Source organism: Carcharhinus amblyrhynchos, chromosome 14 (assembly GCF_965287045.1).
Source record: "Carcharhinus amblyrhynchos chromosome 14, sCarAmb.v2.hapA, whole genome shotgun sequence".
Taxonomy (NCBI): Eukaryota; Metazoa; Chordata; class Chondrichthyes; order Carcharhiniformes; family Carcharhinidae; genus Carcharhinus; species Carcharhinus amblyrhynchos.
The window spans coordinates 53423560-53450397 of NC_137337.1; the positions used below are offsets into that span (position 1 = coordinate 53423560).

General features: G+C 41.9%; 1 protein-coding gene across 7 annotated transcripts in view; it reads left to right on the plus strand.

Annotated features, from left to right (window-relative positions):
• hectd1 (HECT domain containing 1) overlaps positions 1-26838 on the plus strand; it is a 123178-nt gene that overhangs the window by 38470 nt on the left and 57870 nt on the right. For all 7 annotated transcript variants that reach the window (XM_080202878.1, XM_080202883.1, XM_080202881.1 and 4 more), the window contains exons 10-14: positions 16847-16985; positions 20054-20224; positions 23897-24119; positions 24801-25064; positions 25779-25855. In XM_080202878.1, the coding sequence (XP_080059004.1) occupies positions 16847-16985; positions 20054-20224; positions 23897-24119; positions 24801-25064; positions 25779-25855 (874 nt within the window). The remainder of the gene's footprint in view (positions 1-16846; positions 16986-20053; positions 20225-23896; positions 24120-24800; positions 25065-25778; positions 25856-26838) is intronic.

A 26838-nucleotide genomic window follows, 5' to 3' on the forward strand; every position in this document is an offset into this window, starting at 1 on the left:
GGCACAGGAGGGTGAATGATCTAATCCATTTTGCCAGAATAAGTCAACCATTACATCACACTCAACTCTCCAAACCTAACTTTCAATCACAGGAATTGCTCAATAGACATCACTGCTCGCTTTCTCACTCATCCTCACCTTACAAAGAACAAAGAAAATTACAGCACTGGAACAGGCCTTCAGCCCTCCAAGCCTGCTCCAACCATGCTGGCTGACTCAAAGAAAACCTCCTACCCTTCCGGGGACCTTATCCCTCTATTCCCATCCTATTTATGTATTTATCAAGACGTTACTTAAAAGTCACTACCGTATCCGCTTCCATAACCTCCCCTTGGCAAGGAGTTCCAGGCACTCGCTACTCTGTGTAAAAAAAAAACTGCCACATGTATCTCCTTTAAACCTTGCCCCTCGCACCTTAAACCTATTCCCCCAAGTAATTGACTCTTCCACTCTGGGGAAAAAGTTTCTTAGCACTTTCACTTCACTTTGTCCACACACTCATAATCTTGTAGACTTCTGTCATGTCACCCCCTCAACCTCTGTCGTTGCAGTGAGAATGAACCAAGTTTCTCTAACCTCTCCTCATAGCTAATGTCCTCCAGACCAGGCAACATAGAACACTACAGCACAAACAGGCCCTTCGGCCCACGAGTTGTGCCGATCACATCAACACCTACCAACCTACAGACCTATCTATAACCCTCAATCTCATTAAACCCCATAGTTTAACCCCTACATGCTAGTAAATATTTTCTGTACCCTCCCCAAAGCCTCCACATCCTTCTGGTAGTGTGGCAACCAGAATTGAACAGGATGTTCCAAGTGTGGCCTAACTAAGGTTCTATAAAGCTGCAACGTGACTTGCCAGTTTTTAAACTCAGTGTCCTGGCCGATGAAAGCAAGTATGCCATATGCCTTCTTGACTACCTTCTCCACCTGCATTGCTACTTTTAGTGACCTATGTACCTGTACACCCAGATCTCTTTGCCTAGCCAAACTCTTAAGGGTTCTGCCATTTAATGTATATTTCCTACCTGTATTAGACCTTCCAAAATGCATTACATCACATTTGTCCGGATTAAACTCCATCTGCCATCTCTCTGCCCAAGTCTCTAACTGATGTGTATCCTCTGACGGTTCTCATCACCATCCGCAAATCCACCAATCTTTGTGTAGTCCACAAATTTACTGATCAATCCAGTTACATTTTCCTCCAAATCATTTATATATATTAGAAACAGCACAGGTCCCAGCACTGATCCCTGAGACATGCCACTTGTCACAGCCCTCCATTCAGAAACGCACCCTTCCACTGCTACCCTCTGTTTTCTTTGACCAAGCCAGTTTTGTATCTACCTTGCCAGCTCACCTTTGATCCCATGCGACTTAATCTTCTGCACCAGTCTGCTATGAGGAACCTTGTCAAAGGCTTTACTGAAGTCCATGTAGACAACATCCACTCCCCTACCCTCATCAAACATCTTCCAACATTTCCTCAAAAAACTCAATCAAGTTCATGAGACACGACCACCCCTTCACAAAACCATGTTGCCTCTCACTAATAAGTCCATTTATTTCCAAGTGAGAATAAATCCTGTCTCAAAGAATCCTCTCCAATAATTTCCGTATCATTGATGTAAGGCTCACCGGCCTGTAATTACCTGGATTATTCTTTCTATCCTTAAACAGAGGAACAACATTGGCTATTATCCAATCCTCTGGGACCTCCCCTGTATGATGGTAGTCATGATGTGGAGGTGCCAGCGTTGGACTGGGGTAAACACAGTAAGAAGTCTCTCAACACCAGGTTAAAGTCCAACAGATTTATTTGGTAGTAAAAGCCACTAGCTTTTGGAGCGCTGCTCCTTCATCAGGTGAGTGGGGAGCTCCCCCCACACACCTGACGAAGCAGCAGCGGTCCGAAAGCTTATGGCGTTTACTACCAAATAAATCTGTTGGACTTTAACCTGGTGTTGAGAGACTTCTTACTGTGTTGACTTCCCCTGTAGCCAGTGTGGATACAAAGGTTTCTCTCGGCCCCAGCAATTTCCTCCTTTGCCTCTCTCAGTATTCTGGAGTATATCCCATCAGGCCCTGCGGTCATGTCTACCTTAACGTTTCTCAAGAACCCCAATACCACCTCTTTGATCTCAACGTGGCTCAAAGTATCTACACATCCTTTCCCATACTCATCATCCACCAGGTTCTTCTCTTTGAGTACTGATGCAAAGTATTCATTTAATACCTCAACCATTTCCTCTGGCTCCACGCATGGATTCCTTCCCTTGTCCTTGAGTGGGCCAACCTTCTCTCTGGCTACCCTCTTGCGCTTTACATGTGTATAAAAAAGCCTTGGGATTTTCCTTAATCGTGTTGGCTAATGCTTTCTCGTGACCCCTTTTAGCCCTCCTTACTTCTTGCTTAAGTTTCTTTCTACTTTCCTTGTGTTATACACTTGCTTCGTGAGTTCCCAGCTTCCTAGCTTTGACAAATGCTTCCTTTTTCTCTTTGACTAGGCTGGCCCTATCCCCTCTGCTCGTCTCATTCCACTAACTTTCCACAAATGCCAGTATTTCTTCTCATCAGCCATGCCATGGATCTTGCCATTCATTTCAAGATTCATTTGTCTTGTCCTGCATATTAAAAGGGGAGAGGTCCCAGACTGGTGGTGGTATATCCAACATCAAGGAGTGAGTTGAAAAGAGCGAATGTGCTGGCCACAATGATGTTGACCATTCCTGCAGTGGCAATGAAGCTGGCAATAAGAACCCATAGGAGGATCCTACATCTGATCATCTCTCTATTGATGCTACTCTGAGTACTGTTCTGTGTGTCATGCACTAATAGTCTCTCTTTTTTTCACCATTTCCATCTGCTATGAGTCCAATGCCCTCTGGCAACCTTGACCCCAGCTCCAGTACCTTGGATCAGGATTCCAAGGACAGCACACTCAAAGACCCATCATGGTGCTCACTCACACCCTCCACCAGCACAGTGGCACACCTTGGTGGGACCTATATGTAGAATACGTTTGGGATCGTAATCTGGTGAGCATGACACATTATCTGGTCCACAGCAAGTGAAACCAGAGATGTGATGTTGCCAGGACTGCTGAAGACAAGGAATCTGTTGAATCGGAGTCAGATGGATGAGTTTCACTGCAGCGACAATCATGGGAATATCAGGAAGAAATGTCAGTTACGCTCCTAAGATTCAGTCCAAGATGATTGCACTATTGTGTCAATGCACTGAAATCTGCACTGGCAGGTTGACGGCTGCTGTGGAGACCTTGATTCAGGACATCTGTGTAGCACTGCTACGCAGGCTGAATGCCATCGTTGAAATCATAACTGGTCTCTTACAGTGTCAGTGTGAAAGAGTGTGGGGCAGCTTGATCCCACTGCAACTTCCTGTTCTCAAGGAATCAGCCAGGAGTCCTCAGCACCCATAGGGTCAAGGACCAGCAACTTGTCATTCCCTTCAGGTGACTCTGGAAATGTCCAGATATAACAAATCCTCTCTTCTTGTAACTCCATCAGCTCCAACTCCACTGGTACCAAAATTGGTGGCATAGTGGACAGCGAAGAAGGTTGCAATAGGCTCTTGATCAATTGGGCCAGTGGGATGACAAATGGCAGACGGAGTTTAATTTAGATAAATGTAAGGTGATGCACTTTGAACCAGAGCAGGACTTGATTAATGGTGGGGCGTTGGAGAGAGTTGCAGAACAAAGAGATCTAAGGGTACATGTTCAAAGTTCCTTGAAAGTGGAGTCACAGGTGGACAGAGTGGTGAAGAAGGCATTTGGCATTCTTGATTTCATTGGTCAGAACATTGAATACAGGAGTTGGGATGTCTTGTTGAAGTTGTACAAGACCACACTTGGAATACTGTGTACAGTTCTGGTCACCCTATTATAGAAAGGGTGCAGAAAAAAATTGCCAGGGACTTGATGATTTGAGTTAATGAGAGGCTGGATAGATTGGGACTTTTTTCTCTGGAGCATAGAAGGCCGAGGGGTGATCTTATAGAGGCCGATACCTTATAGACGTCTATAAAAATAATGAGGGGCACAGATCAGTTGGATAGTCAATATCTTTTTCCAAAGGTAGGGGAGTCTAAAACTAGAGGGCATAGGTTTAAGGTGAGAGGGAAGAGATACAAAAGCGTCGAGAGGGAAGAGATACAAAAGCGTCTAGAGGGGCAATTTTTTCACGTAGAGGGTAGTGAGTGTCTGGAACAAACTGCCAAAGATAGTAGGAGCAAGTCCAGTTTCGTCTTTTAAAAAGCATTTAGACAGTTACATGGGTAAGGTATGATGGATGTAGAGGGTTATGGACCAAATGTGAGCAATTGGGACTCACTTAGGAGTTTAAAAAAAAAAGGTGGCATGCACAAGGCTGGAGGGTCTTTCTCTATGCTGCAAACTTCCATGACTCTATGACTCTAGGCCAATGAGTGTGTACCTGACCTAAAGCAGGACAACCTAAGCAGGCTGGGCCCTCCAGACGATATCTGCCAATGTCATCACTGACAGCGGCTTAGCTAGCAGCAGACTTCCTCCATCTCGGCTGTGGATGTCGAGGATGCACCAAGTTGTAGTTAGTAGAGTTAAGAAATGTAAAATTAGGAGCGTAATGGTGACACAGGTGTTCACCTAGATGTTAATGTGCGCAAATGTAAATAAAAATATAGCCCATTCCACATCTTTTGGTTGAATCCACTTTATTAAGAGCTTATTGTAATCACTCAGGCGACGTACCATGGTCCCTTGCCCCACTTATTGTAAATGTCTTGATCATGGGTGTTTGTTTCTGTAGTCTGGTTATATGTCACTACAGTATTTGGCTGTTTTATCTCATTTCCGACATTGTTGATGCAACACCTGTCACCTGCTCTTGCAGACGGCACGTCATTCAAATACTTTTCAGCGTCACCTCTTTTTCTGTGTTGGCTGTGTGACAGATGGAGATGTTCTCCCATGTCGTATGCCTGCTTCAAATGTGAAGGTGTGGTGTGGAAGAACAGAAGTGTTAACTCATGGAGAAAGATGATATATCCTAGAACTCCACGCATTCTGCCGTGTTTCAGGGCTTTCATGCTACGACCCCATACTTTACAGGATTGAGCAATTCTGCCTGACTGCTACCCATGCCACTGTATGGCTACATCTAATAAACTGTACTAATTGCACCTTTCCAACTAATGTATGAGACTCTGTCCCTTTTGGCCAAACTAGGGTCCTTGTGCTTGACCCCACAGGCCTGAACATCTGTAACTGTGCGTGCTGTGTCCACACAGATCTCATTTCAATGTGTGGATACATCTCACCCAACCACGAGCCGTGGTCACCAATGCTGCATTGAAATACTGACATGGTGAGTTACGGATCTATTGAGCTTGACTGGGAGCCACTAGTTAATAAAGTGTAAGGAAAAGATAACACAAGCTTCAGCGTGCTCAATGTTGGAAACTATGTTTCACCCTGGGCCCTGCATGATACAGAAGATCATTCAAATTTTCAGAGCCACTGGTGCCCAAGAGGATACAGTGGTTAGCATGCAATTGTTTGAATGTCATCTGCCTCAGGTGGTCCACATCTACAGTAAGATGACAAGACATAGAGGACCACTATTCATGAATGAGGGCATCGTGGCAATGGGATTGAGGAGGTGCCCTGGAGGACTGACTTATGTTGACCTGCTGAACCTTCTTGGCTGTCTTGTCCCCAGTCTTGTCCATCAGCTGCACCATCAACTTCACTCAGAATGCACAGACATGATGAATGTGAATCACCTTGGAGTGGTATCTGATCAAAGGCTACGACCAACAAGACCAGTTATTATAGTGTATTAGCTCCTACTGCCATCATGAATGGATTGTTTTCAATAAGCAATAATCGCGCTTCGGTTAAACCCCCATCGGCTGGATTGTTTTAGAGATGTTGGATGAATCATTAACACCTTTGGACCTTTTGTTTGCAAGATGTCACTATTCAGACAGCACCTCATCAAAGCATTCTCCCAATGCTTTGTCAACAGTCAGAGGCAAACACTAAGGGGAACTACACACTCACGTTTTGAAGTGCAGAGTTGAAAGAAAAGGATTCATAATGCTCCAGTTCATTTGGCTCCTTATAGAACATAGAACACTATGGCACAAACAGGCCCTTCGGCCCACTAGTTGCGCCGATCACTTCTATACCTACTAAGCCATAGACCTATCTATAACCCCCAATCCCATTAGATCCCATATACTCATACAGAATTTTAAAAGACCCCAGCGAGTTCGCCTCCACCACCACCGACGGCAGCCGATTCCGTTCACTCACCACCCTCGGAGTGAAAAACTTACCCCTAACATCTCCTCTGTACATGCTTCCCTGCACCTTAAATCTGTGTCCATTTCAGCCCTGGGAAATAGCCTCTGAGAATCTACCCTTTCTATTCCTCTCAACATCTTATAAACCTCTATCAGGTCGCCTCTCAACCTTCGTCTCTCCAGGGAGAAGAGTCCCAGCGCCCTCAACCTATCTTCATGAGGCATGCCTCCCAATCCAGGCAAGATCCTTGTAAATTTCCTCTGTACCCTTTCAATAGCTTCTACGTCCTTCCTATAGTGAGGCGACCAGAACTGCAATGGATGTCTTTTTTCCGACAAGATACTCATTTCATCTTGTCATCCTTCTCTTGTGGCTATGAATCATAGAATCCCTACAGTACAGAAGGAGGCCATTCAGCCTATTGAGTCTGTACTGACCACAGTCCCACCCAGGCCCTATTCCTGTAACCCCGCACTTTACTCTGCTAATCCCCTTGACACTAGGGTCAATTTAGAATGGCCAGTCAACCAAACCCACACATCTTTGGACTGTGGGAGGAAACCAGAGCACCCAGAGGAACCGATGCAGAAACGGGGAGGAAGTGCAAATTCCACACAGATAGTGATGCGAGCCAGAACTGAACTTGTGTGCCTGGTTCTTTTGGGCTTTTGGATTACTAATCCAGTGACCTAACCACTAAACCGCTACCTCCCCCGGTATGAAGTAGACCCATGCACGCTTCCCTCATCTGGCCTATCTTACGACCTCTTTATCTGCAGCATTGGCTTCCTCAAACTCATTATTGTTATCCTCTTCGAGGTTCTCCTTGTCAGAGGAGGCATGCAATTCCTCCATCTTGTCATCAGGCAAGTCATTCTCTCCTTTTACAGGGCTCAGTTGTGTCATAGGTAGGAAGCCACAATGATCCCTGACCCTCTCTGGGGAGATCTGTCCAGGCAATGGAATTGTATTTTCAGCATCCCTGTGGTGTGCTCGACAAATGTCCGGGAAGCAGCATGAGTCTTGTTTTTCCTTCTCTCTGCAGGAATATGAGGTCAGCGCACTAGCTTCATCAACCACTTTCTTTGCAGGTAGCACTTTGTCCCCGAGGAGTCGGTCCTGGATCCTGTATCGTCTCGTGAATCTGTGATCCACTTTAGATATGAGTTGTGGGCGCTTCCCAGATATCTCTCAATTTTTATGCTGTTGAAGTTGACCATTTGGCCCTTCGTATCTACATTGGCTCTCCAAATGAGCATCATGACATGCTGTTTCACTGTCTTTTCCCATACTTCTGCACATTGTTTTTATTCAAGTAATCATCAAATGCCCTATTGAATGCCTCAGTGGAACCTGCCTCCTCCCACATTTCCAGACAGTGCATTCCAGACCTAAACCATTCATTATGTAAAGTTTTTTTTTCTCACATCTTTTGCTTTCTTTCCAAATCACCTCAAATCTGTGCTGTCTCATTCTTGGGGTGGTGAATGTCTGGTAAGCACTGCCTAGGGAGGTGGTGGGAGCAGGTACGATAGCGGCACTTAAGTGGCATCTAGACGAATAGGATGGGAATGGTAGGTAGGATACAGACTCCATAAGTGATCGGAGCAGGATTGAAGGGTCATAGGGCCTGTTCCTGTGCCACAGGGTTTGAAAAAACTGTTGAGCTTGTAACACTCCCTTTTACTCCACAACTTTCTTTATTTGAATGTTTAAAGGGAAACTTTCATAAGTTTGCATGCATTGTCTTGTGATGCTGTTCCAAATTACTACTACTATTTGAGGCTGCATTCTGTTAATAAATGAGGTAAATGGTCTTGCCTTGGACGTTCATAAAAATAAATTCACTTTCCTATTCCTGGTGGAATTGGTAAGTTTTTGTCCTCTCGAAAATCCCTGGTTCCTTGCTCACCATTTTGCGTATGCATGGCATTTCCCTGTTTCTCTGTAGCCAGAGGGGACACTGCTAGGTCTTGATCTTCAGGATTTTCCACCAGCCGCCACCTCTTTCGCAATAGTCTTCTCCTTCCACTATTATGCAGGCAGCAATGAATTTGGGCTCCATCTTCCTGGTGGTCTCATCTCTGCAGCATAAATGCAAAACGCACAAGAGTCAGAACTCGTCTGCAGCATTCATCCTTCTGTCAATAGCTTGTGAACGATTGGGTTAAGGGCCCTTGTTCCTGTATCACCAGGTGTTCACCTCATAAACAGTCTATGCTGGCTGATCCCCCTGCTGAATATCATGAATGACTGAGATGAGACGCTTGGCCAGACACTTGAATGTGTTGTTTCCAGCCCAGGCACTGGCATCCTTTTTTATAATGTGGCGATGTTAGCGTTGGACTGGGTAAAAACAGTAAGAAGCCGAATGCCCGTGTCTGCTGAAGTGTTCCCCGACAGGAAGAGGACACTTGCCTTGTGATTGTCGAGTGGTTGTCTGTTGTCGAGCAGTGTTCAATCATTCATTGTCGTAGCTCGACAGTCACCAGGCAAGTGTTCCCTTCCTGTTAGGGAGCACTTCAGCGCTCATGGGAATTCGGCCTCTGGTCTTCAGGTAAGCGTTCTCCAAGGCAGCCTTCACGACATGTGACAGCGCAGAGTTGCTGAGCAGAGACTGATAGCCAAGTTCTGCACACATAAGGACAGCCTCAACCGGGATCTTGGGTTCATGTCACACCATCTGTAACCCCCACGACTTGCCTGGGCTTGCAAAATCTCACTAACTATCCTGGCTGGAGACAATACACATCTCTTTAACCTGTGCCTAACCCTCTCTCCACTTGCATTGTCTGTTCCTTTTAAGACTTGATTACCTGTAAAGACTTGCATTCCAACCATTATTTTGTAAATTGAGTTTGTATCTTTAGATGTCCTGTTTGTGAACTGAAATCCCACTCACTTGACGAAGGAACAGCGAGTGCTCCAAAAGCTAGTAGCTTTTGCTACCAAGTAAAACCAGTTGGACTTTAACTTGGCATTGTGAAACTTCTTACTGTGCCTATCCTTTTTATACACCACTGTACGACTGCAGTATTTGGAGTACAGGAGGGTCAATGTGTTCTACAGAGGCCTGATGCCAGTCCAGCACTGCTAATTCAACATGCCTCAAAAGCTTATCTGACTGCTTGGTGCTCTTCATCACTGCTGTGGAGAATGCCATGTTGCAAGCAAGGGGTGACACCCAGCAGATCAATTCCTTCCACTTTGCACAAGTAATGCCAAAACTTCAGTTTGGTGATTTTTTTTTTGTAGTGTCATTGATGCCCGTGCCATTTCTCAGCTATGAGTATCTTCTCATGTGGGAATGCACATTTCAATTGGGTAGCCCTTTTTAATTGCCCCCTCACATGCAAGTCAGTTGGCATCCAAGGCATCTGTAGGGCTCACAGCAGCAGTGTTTGATCTCCTGATATTTTTCATGTGAACAATCACAGATGTTGGTGGTGAGTTCTTATTGCCAGATCAGCTTAGACACTTCCTGTGCAAGAATGGACCTAATCCCACCCTCCTCAAAATCTCATCGGTGAGAAGTGAACACTAAGATGACATTTCCGTGTCTCCTGTGTGAAATGACTGCCAGTATCCAACTGCAGAAAACCAGCAGTGTCATTCTGGTGTGCCCAGCCCAGCACATGCATTTTGAAACTGGGGCAGTTCACATGCAGCAAAAAACACATTTATTTCTGGGGATATGGGAAGGGTGGGGGGGTGGATGCTTTAGTTAAATTGGGCAGCATGGTCAGTGCAGTCTTGGAGGGCTGAAGGGCCTGTTGATGTTATGTAATTTTCTTTGTTCTTTATAATGAAGCAGGTGATAAAGTCTGGTCTATTAAATGCACTCTCATCCCACTGGGAGTTAAAAATGTGACACCACAATTTTAATTGGTTGAATATATGTTCATTTAGTTAAGTTTAAATATTTGCTCCATCAGGTGGATTTTGAACTGTGCTGTCAACTTCATGGAGCCATTTTAACTGTTGTGTTAACTTCATGCAGCTCTTAAAGATGGACAAAGGGATGACATAAAAGTGCTGTGATGATTTGGGCAGCATCATCTTTGGTCTAGTTTGCTGCCTACACTGTTGTATATTGTTCCCACTGACATCATGGTTATGGAGAAACACATTTGAACTGTGCATGCACAGTATCCACAACAAACGCAGCCATTAAACTGTAAATGTGTAAGACAGACGCTGTGTGTGTGTGGGACAATATTTATTTGCATAAATGACAATAGTTTTGAGTACTATTTATTTCCAACAGTGAGAAGAGTGCTTACATCCCCATCAATTACATTTCCTTTCCTCTCATGGAATGTGAACATTGCTGACAAGACCACCATTGGTGGTAGTGAATTGCCAGCTGCCTGATATCACATGTAGGACAGACCAGACAACAACAGCAGACAATCTTCCCCAAAGGACATTAGTGTGCCTGATTAGGGTTTTATTGCTGGTTCTTCAGCTTTTAATTTCAGGTGTATTAATTCATTGAATTTTAAATTCTGCCAGATGCAGTGGTGGGATTTGAACTAGTGTCCCATGTCTATCATTAAATCCCCAAGGTGCTGAAGGAGGCCATTCGGCTCATCAAATATATACAGCTTCTCATATTTATTTTTCCCTTTAATTTCAATAGGTTTACTTCTCAAAATAAGGAGGCAATTCTGATAAGTTGGTTACACATCAATTTAAGTCAGATGAAAATTAGGAAAGTTAGCCTAACTCTTGTTCAGAAGATGGTACATTATTGTTCTGAAGCATTTCTGATTCTCCCCACCCCCATCTCTTAATCCCACGTATTTACTTCCCATTCTAACCTACACGTCTTTGGACAGGAGAAATTTAACATGGCCAATCTGCCTAATCTGTACAGCTTTGGAGTATAGGAGGAAACCAGAGCACCCAAAGGAAACCATGTACAGATGGGGACAATGTGCAAACTCCCCACACAGCCATCAAAGGCTGGAATCAAATCTGGGCCCCTGGCATGGTGACTGTGATACACAGTGCCACCGTGCCATAACGCTCCTGATGCGCTTGTTAATTTCATTCATTATGTGACACACTGAGCCAATGTCAAATTAAAGTATTAATTATCATCTGACTTAAATTAATGTTTAATAAACTTATCACAGAATTGCCTCCTTATTTTAAAAGTCTAGTGAACCTTTATTGATCTTTACCCAGATCCCAGTGCATAGGGGATGCAGCACTTAATCTGAAACACTTAAAGCTTTCTTTTGCCAAACTCATCTAACATCCTACTCTTCCCAGCAAACCTCTGCATTTTAATTTCTGAATGAGTCATCAAAGTAAAAGGTGCTGACAAGTGGGATCTATGGGTGAATCAAGTTGTGTACAGATCATTGCATTTGTATTTCTATCGGCATTAATAAAACTACGATAAACCCAAGGAACGCTGATTCCTCAATTCCTCTTTCAGTGATACATTCGCATCTTATGGCAGCATTAAGCTTTGTAAGCAGACGTCTCCGGAACATGCTTTTGATTCCCAAGCCATTCAGAGGATCGGGAAATCAAGCGTACCCAAAATAAATCATACATTGGATAACACATAGAGCAAGCTTACGTGATTTCTCCACTACAAGTGTTTATGTATAAAATTTTTTCATTTCCAATTCACGGTGCTGTTTCAATCACTGTTAGCTGGGAAATGCCAACAAAATACACATTTATAAATGGCCCTTTATAAGAGGAACATAAAACCGCTACATTTTTTATTTCTAAGGGAGCTTTTCATTTGGGGCAAAGCTTCTAAGTACAGAACTCATTGTTTTGATGTTTAATTTACCTGCAGGCCCAAGAAAGCTCCAGATCTCTTGGGCCAACTGTTTACATGTTTTCTTTTGGGAAATGCAAAACACATTTTGCTATTACTGTAACTAAAATTTAACCACATTACGATTCTAAAATTATAAACATGTTCTTTTTTTTTCCCCTTGTTCTCGTTATTTAAATTCCAATTTCATTTCATTCCTATCGTCCATTTCAGGCTGGGAGCCTCAAATTACCTTGTGTTTTTTCAGCCACTTGAAATTACCTAAGGTGCAGAGAGATCAATGCAAGGATGTCAATATTGTTATGGATCGGGGCAGATCTTTTTAAATAGCCCTGATTCTTCCTACTACCCACCTGTCAACAGGTGTTTTGATTTCTGAATTCTCTCTTCGTAAATTACAGTGTATTTTCTCATTGTCTTTCAATTTTGGCACAATCCAATCTTCTATTAATAATCCCACAACAAACTCAAGATAAGGTGAAATGGAGGGGTTGGTTTATTTTACACATATTGAAAATGTAGTAAGTGGTTTTACACTCATAATAAAAGAGGAATAAGGGAAAGAAAGGAACATGGAGCAAGGCCACAATAAAAATAATAATATGGTTTCACATGAGTCCACAATCGAGTGTCCAGGATCAAAAATGCAGTGGCATGTTTACCATGATGAATAGTGATCCATCTTTCCAGAAGTAAGGATTTCCATGATTGGTGAAGGCATATAGTGATGAATTAGTCTTCAAGATTATTTTAAAGGGAGTAAAAGAAAATGAGATGAGAGTGAAGAGATAGCAGTCAAAAAGCCTGCCGTTTAGGAATTTCATCAAATTGGCAAGGATTTTATGATTTTAAAAAAAACAGCAAAACTGCCAGGTGGTTCAAATGCCATTTAAAAACACCAAGTTCAAGGAAAACTGAAAAAAAGCAAATACAGTCACCGTACTTTTTAAAAATAATTTTTGATTGCATTCACATAATTACAAATGTTTCATCCAAACAGAATCATGCATTAATCATTCCCTGCTTTAACATACTTTGTCCGTTTCTTGTTACCATTGATTGTTCAGGAAACAGCATGCTGTCGACATAGCAAAATTTGTGGATGATACTAAAGTAGATAGAAAAGTAGGCAGTGAAGAAGACATAAAGGTTCTGCAGAAGGATATAGATAGGCTAGGAGAATGGACCAAAATTTGGCAGATGGAGTTTAATGTCAGTAAGTGAGCTTGTCCATTTTGGCAGAAAATAGAAGCAAGTTATTACCTAAATGGAAAGCAGATTCAAAATGTGTCTGGGCAGAGGGATCTGGGTGTCTTATAGGTACGCTGGTGCAGCATGTATTTTTTTTAAGAAAGGCAAATGGGATGTTGGCATTTATTGCAAAGGGATTGGAATATAATAGTAGAGAAGTATTGTTGCAATTCTCCAGTGTATTGGTGAAACCACGTCTGGCATGGTGTCCAGTTTTGGTCATCTTATTTGAGGAAGGATATGGTGGCGTTGGAGGCTGTTTAGATGAGGCTTATCAGATTGATTCCGTGGATGAAAGTGTTGATGTGTGATGAGAGATTAAATCAGGGAATGATTAATGCATGATTGTGTTTGGATGAAACATTTGTAATTACGTGTGATGAGAGTTTAGGCTTGGACTCACTGGAGTTTTGAAGGATGAAGGGGGATCTGATCGAGGTATATAAAATTTTAAAATGAATTGATAAAGTAAATGTAGACCAAATGTTTTCTCTTGTGGGACAATCTCGAACAAGTGGTCAGAGGTATAGGTTGGAAGATGGTAGATTTAAAACTGAGGTGAGGAACAATTACTTGTGGAGGGTTATGAATTTGCGGAACTTACTGTCCCATAGTGTGGTGGAGCCTGAATTATTGGTTTCAAGAAGGAGATAGATATATTTGTATTTTTTTAAAAAAGTGATAACGGGATATGCGAACAGGTTGGGTGGCGGATTTGAAACAAGGGGGAGATCAGCCATGATCTGATTGAATGGTGGAGCAGGCCATGGATGTTGTCTACATGGACTTCAGTAAGGCCTTTGACAAGGTCCTCATGACAGACTGGTGCAGAAGGTGAAGTCGCATGGGATCAGAGCGAGCTGGCAAGGTGGATACAAAACTGGCTCGATCAAAAAGACTGAGGGTAGCAGTGGAAAGGTGCATTTCTGAATGGAGGGCTGTGATAAGTAGTGTTCCTCAGGGATCAGTGCTGGGACTGTTCCTGTTTGTAATGTATTATAAATAATTTAGAGGAAAATGTAACTTGATTGATTAGTAAGTTTGCAGACGACACAAAGGTTGGTGAATTTGCAGATAGCGATGAGGACCATCAGAGGATACAGCAGGATATAGATCAGTTGGAGATTTGGGTGGAGAGATGACAGATGGAGTTTAATCCAGAGAAATGTGAGGTAATGCATTTTGGAAGGTCTAAAACAAATAGGAAGTATACAGTAATTGGCAGAACCCTTGAGTGTATTGATAGGCAAAAGGATCTGGGTACACAGGTCACTGAAAGTGGCAGTGCAGGTGGAGAAGGTAGTCAAGAAGGCATATGGCATGCTTGCCTTCATCGGCCGGGGTATTGAGTTTAAAAATTAGCAAGTCATGTTGCAGCTTTATAGAACCCCTTAATTCGGCTGCGTTTGGAATATAGTGTTCAATTCTGGTCGCCACACTTCCAGAAAGATGTGGAGGTTTTGGAGAGGGTACAGAAAAGATTTACCAGGATGTTGCCTGGTATGGCGGGCATTAGCTATGAAGAGAGGTTGGCGAAACTTGGTTGTTCTCACTAGAGCAACGGAGGTCGAGGGGTGACCTGATAGATGTCTACAACTCTGAGAGGCATGGACAGAGTGGATAGTCAGAAGCTTTTTCTCAGGGTGGAAGAGTCAAGTACTAGGGAGCATAAGATTAAGGTGCGCGGGGCAAGGTTTAAAGAAGATGTATGAGGCAGATTTTTTACACAGAGTAGTGGGTGCCTGGAACTCCTTGCTGGGGGAGATAATGGAAGCGAATACAGTAGTGACTTTTTTAAGGGGCGTCTTGACAAATACGTGAATAGGGTGGGAATAGAGGGATATGGTTCCTGGAAGGTTAGGGGGTTTTAGTTAAGTTGGGCAGCATGGTCGGTGCAGGTTTGGAGGGCCGAAGTGCCTATTCTTGTGCTGTAATTTTCTTTGTTCTTTGTACAAAACAAGTTTTTTACACAGAGGGTGTTGGGTGCCTGCAACTCACTGCCAGGGGAGGTAGTGGAATCAGACATGATAGTGGCTTATAAGGGTTGTCTTGACAAGTACATGAATAGGATGGGAATAGAAGGATATGGTCTCTGGGCGGGTAGGGGGATTTAGTTCAGTCGGGCAGCATGATCGGTGCAGGCTTGGAGGGCCAAAGGGTCTGTTCCTGTACTGTAATTTTCTTTGCTCTTTGTTCAGGCTCAAAGGGCTGAATTTGCCTACTTATGCTCCTAGTTCCTTTGTTCTTATGTTGAAGGCATTAGTACATAAGTTCCAGTACTGTGTAGTGTAGATGAGGGCCAGTCAACTTACCTGGACAGAGCTCTTTCTGCGACGACTTGTTGGATTGCAAACTGGTTGACTGTCTGGGTTCAGTTGCACAAGACAATATTATAGATTATAGTAGTTTGGAGAAGCTCATGTGAGATATCTCCCACTTGTCCTCCTGAGCTTTGGACAAAGGATGTATTTTCCCAGGTCTGGGTTCTTGAGGCGTTAAATAGAGGTGCCAATGAGTCCCTTTCATCCTTTGCAGACAGATTGTGTTTGTTGATGGGAGCTCTACCTTTTGAATAGTAAAAATTGTGGATGTATTTCTTTGGAACTTGATTTGATTGTGGTCACAAAGGGCATTAGCACCTCTTTAAAGATAGCAATGTTCCTGCTGGTCTCTTCATGGCCTTGTTCATTTTTTAAAATAAAGTCATTTTATAGATTAACCAGGCTGACGTAGATTTATATCTTTCGTCTGGAGAGATGATAAAGTAATGCCCCCATCTTCAGCTGTTCTCAAATTTTCATTGATCAGTATTTAAAGATTTAATACAATGATGTGATTTAATTCAAATTGCCTATACTCTAACATGCAGTTTGTAAAATGTTTTGTTACAAATGGAGATGTCAGGGGTAATTTTTTCACTCGGAGGGTGTGAGTGAGTGGAATCGGCTGCCGTCGGTGGTGGTAGACGCAAACTCGCTGGGGTCTTTTAAAAGACTTCTGGATGAGTACATGGGATTTAATGGGATTGAGAGTTATAGATAGTTCTATGGCCTGGTAGGTATGGATATGATCGGTGCAACTTGTGGGCCGAAGGGCCTGTTTGTGCTGTAGTGTTCTATGTTCTAGGTTAAATGGAATATAAAGAACAAAGCATTTTTGAAGGCTCACATGGTCTCATTTATGTTGCTTTTACTACTGGAAACAATTGTAATTCATGTTGTTTAACTCAGTTATTAGTTTGAAATTTACAATTTTACTATGTTAGGGGTTAGTCTGGTTATTTTTGGTGCATTATTTTGGAAAGAGGAAATTAAACATGTTGAATTACTCCACAACTGTAAGAATTATGTTTTTATGAATGTCATCTGACTTTGACATGAATGTGATAATTTTGCATGAGCTTTAGTTTTTCAGCACAACATTTCTATATCCAGCTTCCAATGTTTATTTTTCCCTTTAATTTCTAGGAAAGCTAGCCTTGCTCTTGTTCGAAAGATGGTACATTATTGTTCTGAAGCACTTCTGAAGGAAGTATGTGATTCGGATGCTGGCCACAACCTGCCTACGGTGATGGTGGAAATTACTGCTACAGTCCTAGATCAAGAGGTCAGACTTCCTACTGAAAGTGTAAAACGTTTGCTGCAGTTTCTTTGTTTTTATATTGAACATTTAGGAGTCTGATAACTCTCTAATCAGTTGCACCCCGTCACTGATTTCGAAGTGCTATATGCAAGCTAATCAGTACAATTGAACAAAATAATATTGAGTAAAACTGGTCATCTGTGACAATCAAATTAGAGTAGAATAATATTCTTCTTGTGTATTGCAAGTGTGTTTAAACATCTTCAAAATACAATGAACAAATAGTTGAAAAATTTCACATACTAGCAGGAAGTTATTATTAAAGCAAAATAATGCATATGCTAGAAATCTGAAATAAAAACACAAGTGTTAGAGAACCTCCACAGGTTTAGCAGCATCAGTGGACAGAAAACCAAGAGCTAATGTTTCATCAACTTTTGCTTCCAATTTTCACTTTTCTGTAACCTTGTGATCCATATCCAACACTTCTCTTCCTTAACCTCTGTCTCCATTCCTGGGCTACTAATATTTAGCATGAGCTCTCTGATTCTCATAGCTACTTTTTCTCTTACCCCAACTCCTGCAATGACTCCATTCCATTCCCCCAGTTTCTCCATCACATCTGTTCTGATGATACTACCTTCTACAATGAGCCTTGCATCATGTTTTCTTTCTCCTCAATTGAAGGTTGCCCTCACTGTGATTGGTAGGACTAATCCGAATCCTCAATGCTCACGCATATATTTCCAGTTATTACCACTGGATTACAATCAGGAATGATAATTGCAGTTTGTTTCCCTCTTCTGCCTAGGATTGGAGCTGAGGCCAGTCTACATTTTTACTGGTACCACAGCTGACATCAACAACTTGACTCAGCTGTCCAGGTCCCAGACTTTGGAATTCCTGCTCTAAAACATTTTGCCTCTGTCTCTTGTTCTGTCTTTAAGATAATGCTCCTGTGAATCAGCTTGAGCACATTACTATGTTTAAAGATATAATATAAATATAAGTTGTTGGGATTAATAATTTGTATATCTGGATATCAGTGTGGCTAAAAGAGTAACTAGGGACAGAGTAGGGCCCTCTTAAGGATCAACAAGGTCATCTACGTGTGGATCCACAAGAGAAGGGTAAGATCCTAAATGAATATTTCTCATCAGTATTTACTGTTGAGAAAAGAATGGATGTTGGAGACTTGGGGAAATAAATAGTAATGGCTTGAGGATTGTACATATTTACAGAGGAGGTAGTGCTGAAAGTCTTAAAGCGCATCAAAGTAGATAATTCCCTGGAACCGGATGAAGTGTATCCCGGGACAATGTGAGAGGCTAGGGAGGAAATTGTGAGTCCCCTAGCAGAGATATTTGAATCATTGAAAGATGAGGTACCTGAATATTGGACGGTGGCAAATGTTGTACCTTTGTTTAAAAAGGGCAGCAGGGAAAAGCTTGGGAACTACAGGCCATTGAGCCTCACATCTGTAGTGGCTAAGTTGTTGGAAGGTATTTTGAGAGACAGGATCTACAGGCATTTAGAGACACAAGGACTGATTAGGGACAGTCAGCATGGCTTTGAGAGTGGAAAATCATGTCTCATGAATTTGATTGAGTTTTTTGAAGGGATAACCAAGAAAGTAAATGAGGACAGTGCAGTTGATGTCTACGTGGACTTTAGCAAGGCCTTTGACAAGCTACTGCATGATTGGTTGTTGCATAAGGTTAAATCTCACAGGATCCAGGCTTGATAACAGAAGGCAGAGGGTGGTTGTAGAGGATTGTTTTTCAAACTGGAGGACTGTGACCAGCAGTGTGCCTTAGGGATCGGTGCTGGGTCCACTGTTATTTGTCATTTATATAAATAATTTGGATGAGAATATAGCAGGCATGGTTAAATAAGTTTGCGGATGACACTGATTGGTAGCATAATGCACAGTGAAGGAGGTTATCTTGGATTGCAACAGGATCTTGATCAGTTGGGCCAGTGGACTGACGAATGGCAGATGGAGTTTAATTTAGATAAATACAAGGTGATGCGTTTTGGTAGATTGAACCAGGGCAGGACTTACTCAATTAATGGCAGGATGTTGAGGAGAGTTACAGAACAAAGAGATCTAGGGGTACATGTCGATAGCTTCTTGAAAGTAGAGTCACAGGTAGACAAAATGGTGAAAAAGACATTCAGCATGCATGGTTTCATTGGTCAGAACATTGAATAAAGGAGTTGGGACGCCGCCTTGTTGAAGTTGTACAAGACATGGGTAAGGCTACACTTGGAATACTGCGTACAGTTCTGATCATCCTATTTTTGAAAGGATATTATTAAACTAGAAAGAGTGCAGAAAACGTTTACTAGAATGCTCCTGGGGCTTCATGGTTTGAGTTGCAAGGAGAGGCTGGATAGACTGAGACATTTTTCCCTGGAGTGTAGAAGACTGACGGGTGATCGTCTAGAGGCCGATTAAAATAGTGAGGGGCATAGCTTAGCTAGATAGTCAATATCTTTTCCCAAAGGTAGGGGAATCTAAAACCAGAGGGCATTGGTATAAGATGAAAGGGGAGGGATTAAAAAAAGCATCCAGAGGAGCAATTTTTTCATGCGAGGGTAGTGAGTGTCTGGAACAAGCTGCAAGAGGTAGTAGTAGAGGCGGGTAAATTTTGTTTTTTGTAAAGCATTTGGACAGTTACATGGGTAAGATGGGTATAGAGGGATATGGGCCAAATGCGAGCAATTGGGATTAGCTTTGGGTTTGAAAAAGGGAGCAGCGTGGACAAGTTGGGCCGCAGGGCCTGTTTCCATGCTGTCAATCTCTATGGCACCTTGTAATGCCATTGAGAAAATTGAGCCATGAAATAGCGGAACAATTTAATGTGACATTTAAATTGTCGTGCACAGCCAATCTTTTAGGTTTTGTGCCAATGTTTGAAACAAGGCATTCGGTTCTAGTGTGCTTTTTGCGGATTACTGAGTTAAATTGCTTGTGCCATGTTCTGTAGTGGAGCAAATTAAAGAGTCTATATGAAAATAAATTGGGCAATAATTTAGATTTCAATTTCACTTGTGGTGCAGCAGTCTAATACTTCCTTTTGTTATAGGACGATGATGATGGCCATTTACTAGCTTTGCAGATCATAAGGGATCTGGTAGACAAAGGAGGTGACCTATTTCTGGACCAACTTGCAAGGCTCGGTGTAATCAACAAGGTGTCCACCTTGGCAGGACCATCTTCTGATGATGAAAATGAAGAGGATTGCAAACCTGATAAGGTGATAAGATTTTTTTGAAAAATTGAATTCATTCTGGCTATGAAAATCTGTAAGAAGTCTGACAACACCAGGTTTAAGTCCAACTGTTTTATTTGATAGTAAATTCACAAGCTTTCGAGGTTTCTGTCTTCGTCAGGTGAATCTGATGAAGAGGGGAACCTCGAAAGCTTGTGAGTTTACTGTCAAATAAATCGGTTGGACTTAAACCTGGTGTTGTCAGACGACTTATTGTGTTTACCCCAGTCCAATGCTGGCATTCCCACATTATGAAAATCTGTCACAGACTAAGTTTATTATTATCACTTCTAACTAACATCTGCAAGGCATTATGATAATGCCCAGCTGGAACAGTTTGTGTTGTTAGGCCCTACAATAGTGCTTGTAATTCCTTTCTGGTAATCTAATGTTCTGTATTTCAAGGCCATGCAAAATTCAAGTGACCATTGCTCAGTTCTAGAAAAGTTGCAATAAGTGACATCTCTGCTAAGGTGACCCCTATCACCAATAATTGCATTTTTAAAAATATCTTGTGATCTTGAATTTATACTAAGACTGAATATAACTGATGCATTCTACAGATGTTTTTAACTTTCTTGTTTTTTCTTTAACCTTCCTGTGTACTGAGATTTTAGTCTCTATTTCCATCTGGAGCAGCTCCACTGGTGTAGATGGTGAAGGTCCTTGTGTCCAGCACAAATCTTTTAATGTGGCGTTATTACCTCAACCTAGAGATTGAACTGAAATTAGCCAACCTTGGGAAAGCCTTTATTGATTAGATAAGCAGCAGCAGATAGCTAGAAGTCTTGTTTTCTGATTTTTGGAACTCAGTTGATCGAAATTGCTCATCTAAATTTGACCTGAAATACTTTATTCCATGGCAAGGAGCACAAGTTAAGGATATCTTATTTTCATGGGCACAAAATAGTTCCAAAATTTTAAATATAGGTAAAATATTGGCTAGATTTTCATCTTGAGGTGGGCACCTCTTTGGAGTAAGTGAGAATAGAACTGATCTGAATCTAAGGTTGAAACCATTTTTTTTCACAAACACTTTATCAAGAGATGGAAAGTCGCCTACAGTGAGCATGGATCTTTGCTTACTAGGAGGTGTGGAATCATTCTTCCCTTCTAGAATCTGGACTTGTGGTAAAGTTTCTTTACTAGCCACTGAGTGGAACAAGATCTATTTTATCAATTTCCCTGTTCCAGAGTGAAAAGAACACTGTAATAGTGTAACAATAAAAAGCAAAATATGACTTATGTCAGAAATTTGAAATTGTATTCCAACATTTTGCGTGACTGAGGATTTCTTTCTTTGGGAAGCTAACTGAGCGAAAGTGCTGAATTTTACTGGGAACATTTACCATATACTCACTGTTAATTAATTTATAAACTACTGTATTTTGCAATTAAAGTTGGCTTCAATTGTGCCTAATGTAATGGATTTAAGTCATTTCGTTTCTGCATTTAAACTGGCTAAAACGGTACAGGTAAACTAATTTGAAACATAGAAAATAGAAGCAAGCGGTGGCTATTTGGCCCTTTGAGCCTGCTTTGCCATTCATTATGATGATGGCTGATTACCCAACTCAGTAGCCTAATTCCACCTTCCCTCTATATCTTTTGATTTTCTTTGCCCCATGTGCCATATCTAACTTCTTGAAAACATATAATGTCTTGGCCTCAATTATTTTCTGTGGTAGTAGGCTGTGACACAGATTGACCATTTTCTGGGTCAAGAAATTTTTCCAAACCTCTGTGCTAATCGGCCGACCGTGTATCCTCCGACTGTGACACGTGGTTCTGTACACCCCACCATCGGGAACATCCTGCATCCACTCTGTGTAGCCCTGTTAGAATTTTATATGTTTTTATAAGATCCCTCCCCTCTTCTGAACTCTAGTGAATACAATCCTAAGCAACTCAATCTCTCCTCGTACAATCTCTCCTCAGTCCTGACATTGCAGGAATCAGTCTGGCAAAGCTTTGCTGCATTCCCTCTACAGCAAGAATATCCTTCCTCTGATAAGGCGTACAAAACCGATCACAATATTCCAGGTGTGACCTCACCAAGGCCCTGTATAAGTGCACCAAGACATTCCTGTTCCTCTCCTCCAATCCTCTCGTTATGAAGGCCAACATACCATTTGCCTTTTTTCTAATTGCCTGCTGCACCTAGATGTCAGTGACTATAGTATGCAGACATTCTGGTCTGGTTGCAGATTGTCCCCTCCTAATTTATTGCCATTCAAATAATAATCTGCCTTCCCGTTTTTGCTACCAAAGTGAATAACCTCGCATTTATCCAAATTATACTGCATCTGCCATTCATTTGCCCATTCACTTAGATTGTCCAATCACATCAAAGGATCTTTGCATCCTCCTCAGAGCTCCCCCTCCCACCCAACTTTGTATCGTCTGCAAAATGGAGATATTGCTTTAGCTCCCTCATCTAAATCATTAACATATAGTGAATAGTTAAGGTCCCAGCACGATCCCTGTGGTACTGCATCAGTCACTGCCTGCCATTTGGAAAAAGACCCATTTATTTCTATTCAGTGCTTAAGAGTCTGCCAAGCAGTTTTCAATCCAGCTCAATATACTACCCACAACCCCATGCACTTTAATTTTGCATGCTAATCTCTTACACGGGATTTTGTCGAAAGCCATCTGAAAGTCCAAATAAGCTTCATCCACTGGCTCCCCTGATCAACTGTATCGTTCTCAATGAATTACAGTACATTTGTCAAGCATAATTTCTTTTTCATAATTCCATACTGACTCTATCTGATCTTCCTACTGTTTTTCAACTGTTTTGCTTTAAACTCTTGTATAATGGATTCTAGAATTTCCCCCACCAACAATGTCAGACTTACCAGTCTGTAATTCACTGCTTTCCTTTTACCTCTTTTTTTTCAAATGGCAGGGTTACATTAGCTACCCTCCAATCTGTAGGAACTGTTCCAGAGTCTATAATCATGGACAATGACCTACCAATGCATCCACTATTCCTAGGGCTACTTCCTTAAGTACTCTGGGATGTTCATTATCAGGCCTGGGATTTATCAGCCGTCATTCCCATCAGTTTCCCCAACACCACGTCTCTACTCGTGCTCATCTCCTTCAGTTCCTCCCTCTGACTAAACCCTGTATGGTCCAGCATTTTTGGTATTTTATTTGCATCCTCCTTTGTGAAGACAGAACTTAAGTATATGTGCTGTTGGCCAGTCATTCCTTTGTTCCCCATTAAAAATTCCCCCGTTTCTGACTGTAAGGGATCTACATTTGTCTTCACCAATCTTTTTCTCCTCGAGTACCAATAGAAACTTTAACAGTCAGTTCTGATGTTACCTGCAAGCTTATTCTTGTCTTCTATTTTTCCCTTAGTCAGTCTCTTGGTCCTCTTTTGCTGAATTCTAAACTACTCCCATCCTCGGGTCGGTTTAATTTTTTTCTGGCCAATTTGTAATCCTCTCCCTTGGATCTAATGTTATCTCTAATTTCCCTTATAAGCCATGATTTGGCCACCTATCCAGATTGACTTTTGTGGCATGCTATTATAATTTGGTTGCTAAAATTGTAACTGGCAAATGGGGTTTGTAAGATAGCATTTGACTCTTGGGTTAAAGTAAAAGCAGATTCACAGTTTCAATGGCTATATTTTCTTTTCAGGATGATGAGCCCCAAGAGGATGCTAAAGAAATTCAACAAGGCAAGCCATACCATTGGAGAGATTGGTCTATCATCAGGGGACGAGATTGTTTATACATCTGGAGTGATGCAGCTGCTTTAGAATTATCAAATGGTAGTAATGGATGGTTTCGATTCATCTTGGATGGAAAATTAGCCACCATGTATTCTAGTGGAAGCCCAGAAGGTGGTTCTGACAGCTCAGGTAAAATGTTTACATCCATTACACTACGTAGTTTCCCTGAAAGCTCTGCACGTATATGTGTTATGTGATATGTCCCAAGTTCCAGTCTTAGGACAAACTTTGCAGGCCCCCATGAGTGGATTTGCAGAAACTTTATAGAGGGCAGTGGTAGAGGGGATTTGCAGTGGGGCTTAGGGCAGCTGGTGGCTCACTTTCCCTTGCCCCATTTGAGGCCCTTAAAGGCTGCTTCTCGCCCGGCTGCAATTTTGAATGTGCCTGGTGGGAGTTTAAGGATAAGGGGATACGTAGCAACAGGGCTGCCGACATTTTCACTGGTGGGTTGGAAAATCCTGCCTCTAGTCTCCTGTTGTCAGCTTCAGCAGAGTGGGCTGTTTAACTAGAATGCATGTAACATAGAGATTGAAAAATTAAACCAAGACTTCAGCTTCTAATTGTTACCTACTTGCTCTACTAAACAGGCACATATGTTCATGGGACTGGTCTTGTGGAATTACAATATGCATTCCACTATTTCATGAACCACGGAATCTGACACGTAGCATTGATTCAAACTAGAAGATTGCTACGAAGTAATAAAAACACTTTTTTAATACTCTATTGTTGAGTTTATAGTGCAAAGGGTTTGACAGTGCAGTATTGCTATTTGTAAGATAGTGAAACATTTCCATCTATTTGTAACAGAAAGCAGAAGTGAATTCTTGGAAAAGTTGCAACGGGCTCGAAGTCAAGTCAAACCTGTGACTACCAGCCAACCCATTCTGACTGCGCCTGGACCAACAAAGCTTACTGTAGGGAACTGGTCCCTTACCTGCCTTAAAGAAGGAGAAATTGCAATACACAATTCTGATGGTCAACAGGCAACTATATTGAAGGAGGATCTGCCTGGATTTGTGTTTGAGTCCAATAGGGGAACCAAGCACTCATTTACTGCAGAAACATCACTTGGTAAGGGTGCAAATAATAGATTATTGCATACCATCATTTTTGGCTATGTTATAAAAATCTTTAGCTTTCTTGCATTGCAGCAGTGATTTGCAATGCAAAATTCCTTTTTTGGCAGCACTAGTGCTATAGAAGCCTACGGTTCTCGGGTGGCACAGTAGTTAGTGCAGCTGCCTCATGGCGCTAGCGACCTGGGTTTGATTCAACCTTGGGCGACTGTGTGAAGTTTGTATGCCCTCCCTGTGTCTGTGTGAGTTTCCTCTGGGTGCTTCTGGTTAAGTGGATTGGCCATGTTAAATTGTCCCTTGGTGTCAGGGAGACTAACTAGTGTAAATATATGGGGCTATGGAATAGGGCCTGTGAGGGATTGTGGTCAGTGCATTTGTGATGGTCTCCTTCTGCAATATAGGGATTCTATGATTTCTCCCACACTCCAAAGGTGTGCATGTTAGTTTAATTGGCCATGCTAAATTGCTACTTAGTGTTCCAAGATATGTATGTTAGGGGGATTAGCAGGGTAAATACATGGGGTTTCAAGGATAGGCCTTGGTAAGGCGCTCTGTTGGAAAGTCAGTGCAGACTGACTCGATGGGCATATTGGCCTGTTTCTGCACTAAAAGGATTATATGATATGTTTATGAAAGACATGATACTAGTGCAGGCCTTTTGGTTGGAAAGAAGAATTATTTGATTTAAAGCTCATTTTTTGTCTTGAAGGATCAGAATTTGTAGCTGGTTGGACTGGCAAAAGAGGAAGAAAACTGAAATCAAAGCTGGAGAAAACTAAACAGAAGGCAAGTTTATGTGCAACTAAATAATGTAAATTATATTTCAATATTAAGAAGAACAGAAATGCTATTTATGATAAGCATTAGTTTCTTAATGTAAACCCACATTTTATTGAAGATAGGAAGATTGAATTTTATCCCAGGAGCAAAGCTATAATTGGAGATTCACAATTCTGGCATTCTGAATGTAGAAAATAAGCGCTTTAATTGTGATGAAAATAAGGATGTTCAGCCTATCATACATTTAAAAAAATTAGTGACTGTGTGAGGTACTGTACTTGGTAATATGCTGAGAATCTAATATTTGCAAACTTTGCTTCTTCTGAGGCCTTTGATTTTTCTTTGAGTAGGGGAGAACATTGCAGCTATTGTATAGCTTAGATGCGTAAGATTTTTCATTTTGTGTCAGAATATTTTGTAAGGAATTCTGCCTCTCTCTCTCCCTTGGGCTGTCTGCTACCCCTCCGTCGGGCTCTCTGCACACCCCCCACGAGCCCACATGCCCGCTGTCTTCCTCCACCTTTTCCGTTTTAACTGCCATTTTGAATTAAGTACACTGAAATATTAATATCCCAACCATGGTTATCTTATAGCTTATTAGATCAAACCATATCTTCATAACCTGATGAAGGAGCAGTGCTCTGAAAGATTGTGATTTCAGATAAATCTGTTGGACTCTAACCTGGTATAGTGTCACCACTCATCTTGTCCATCCCAGACTATCCCCCCATCATGGCAGAATATGGTGTTATAGCTAAGAGGTAGAGAAAGATCAGCTTAGTATAAGGTTGGTCCATCCAAATGTCTGATGGCAGCAGGGAAGAAGCTGTTCTTGAATTGGTGGGTACATGACCTTAGACTTCTGTATCTTTTTTTCCTGAGGTGGAAGAGAGTATGTCCGGGGTGCTTGGGGATCCTTGATTATGCTGGCTGCTTTTCCGAGGCAATCAGTGGATGGGAGCCTGGTTTACCTGATTTTGTTTTCTGGT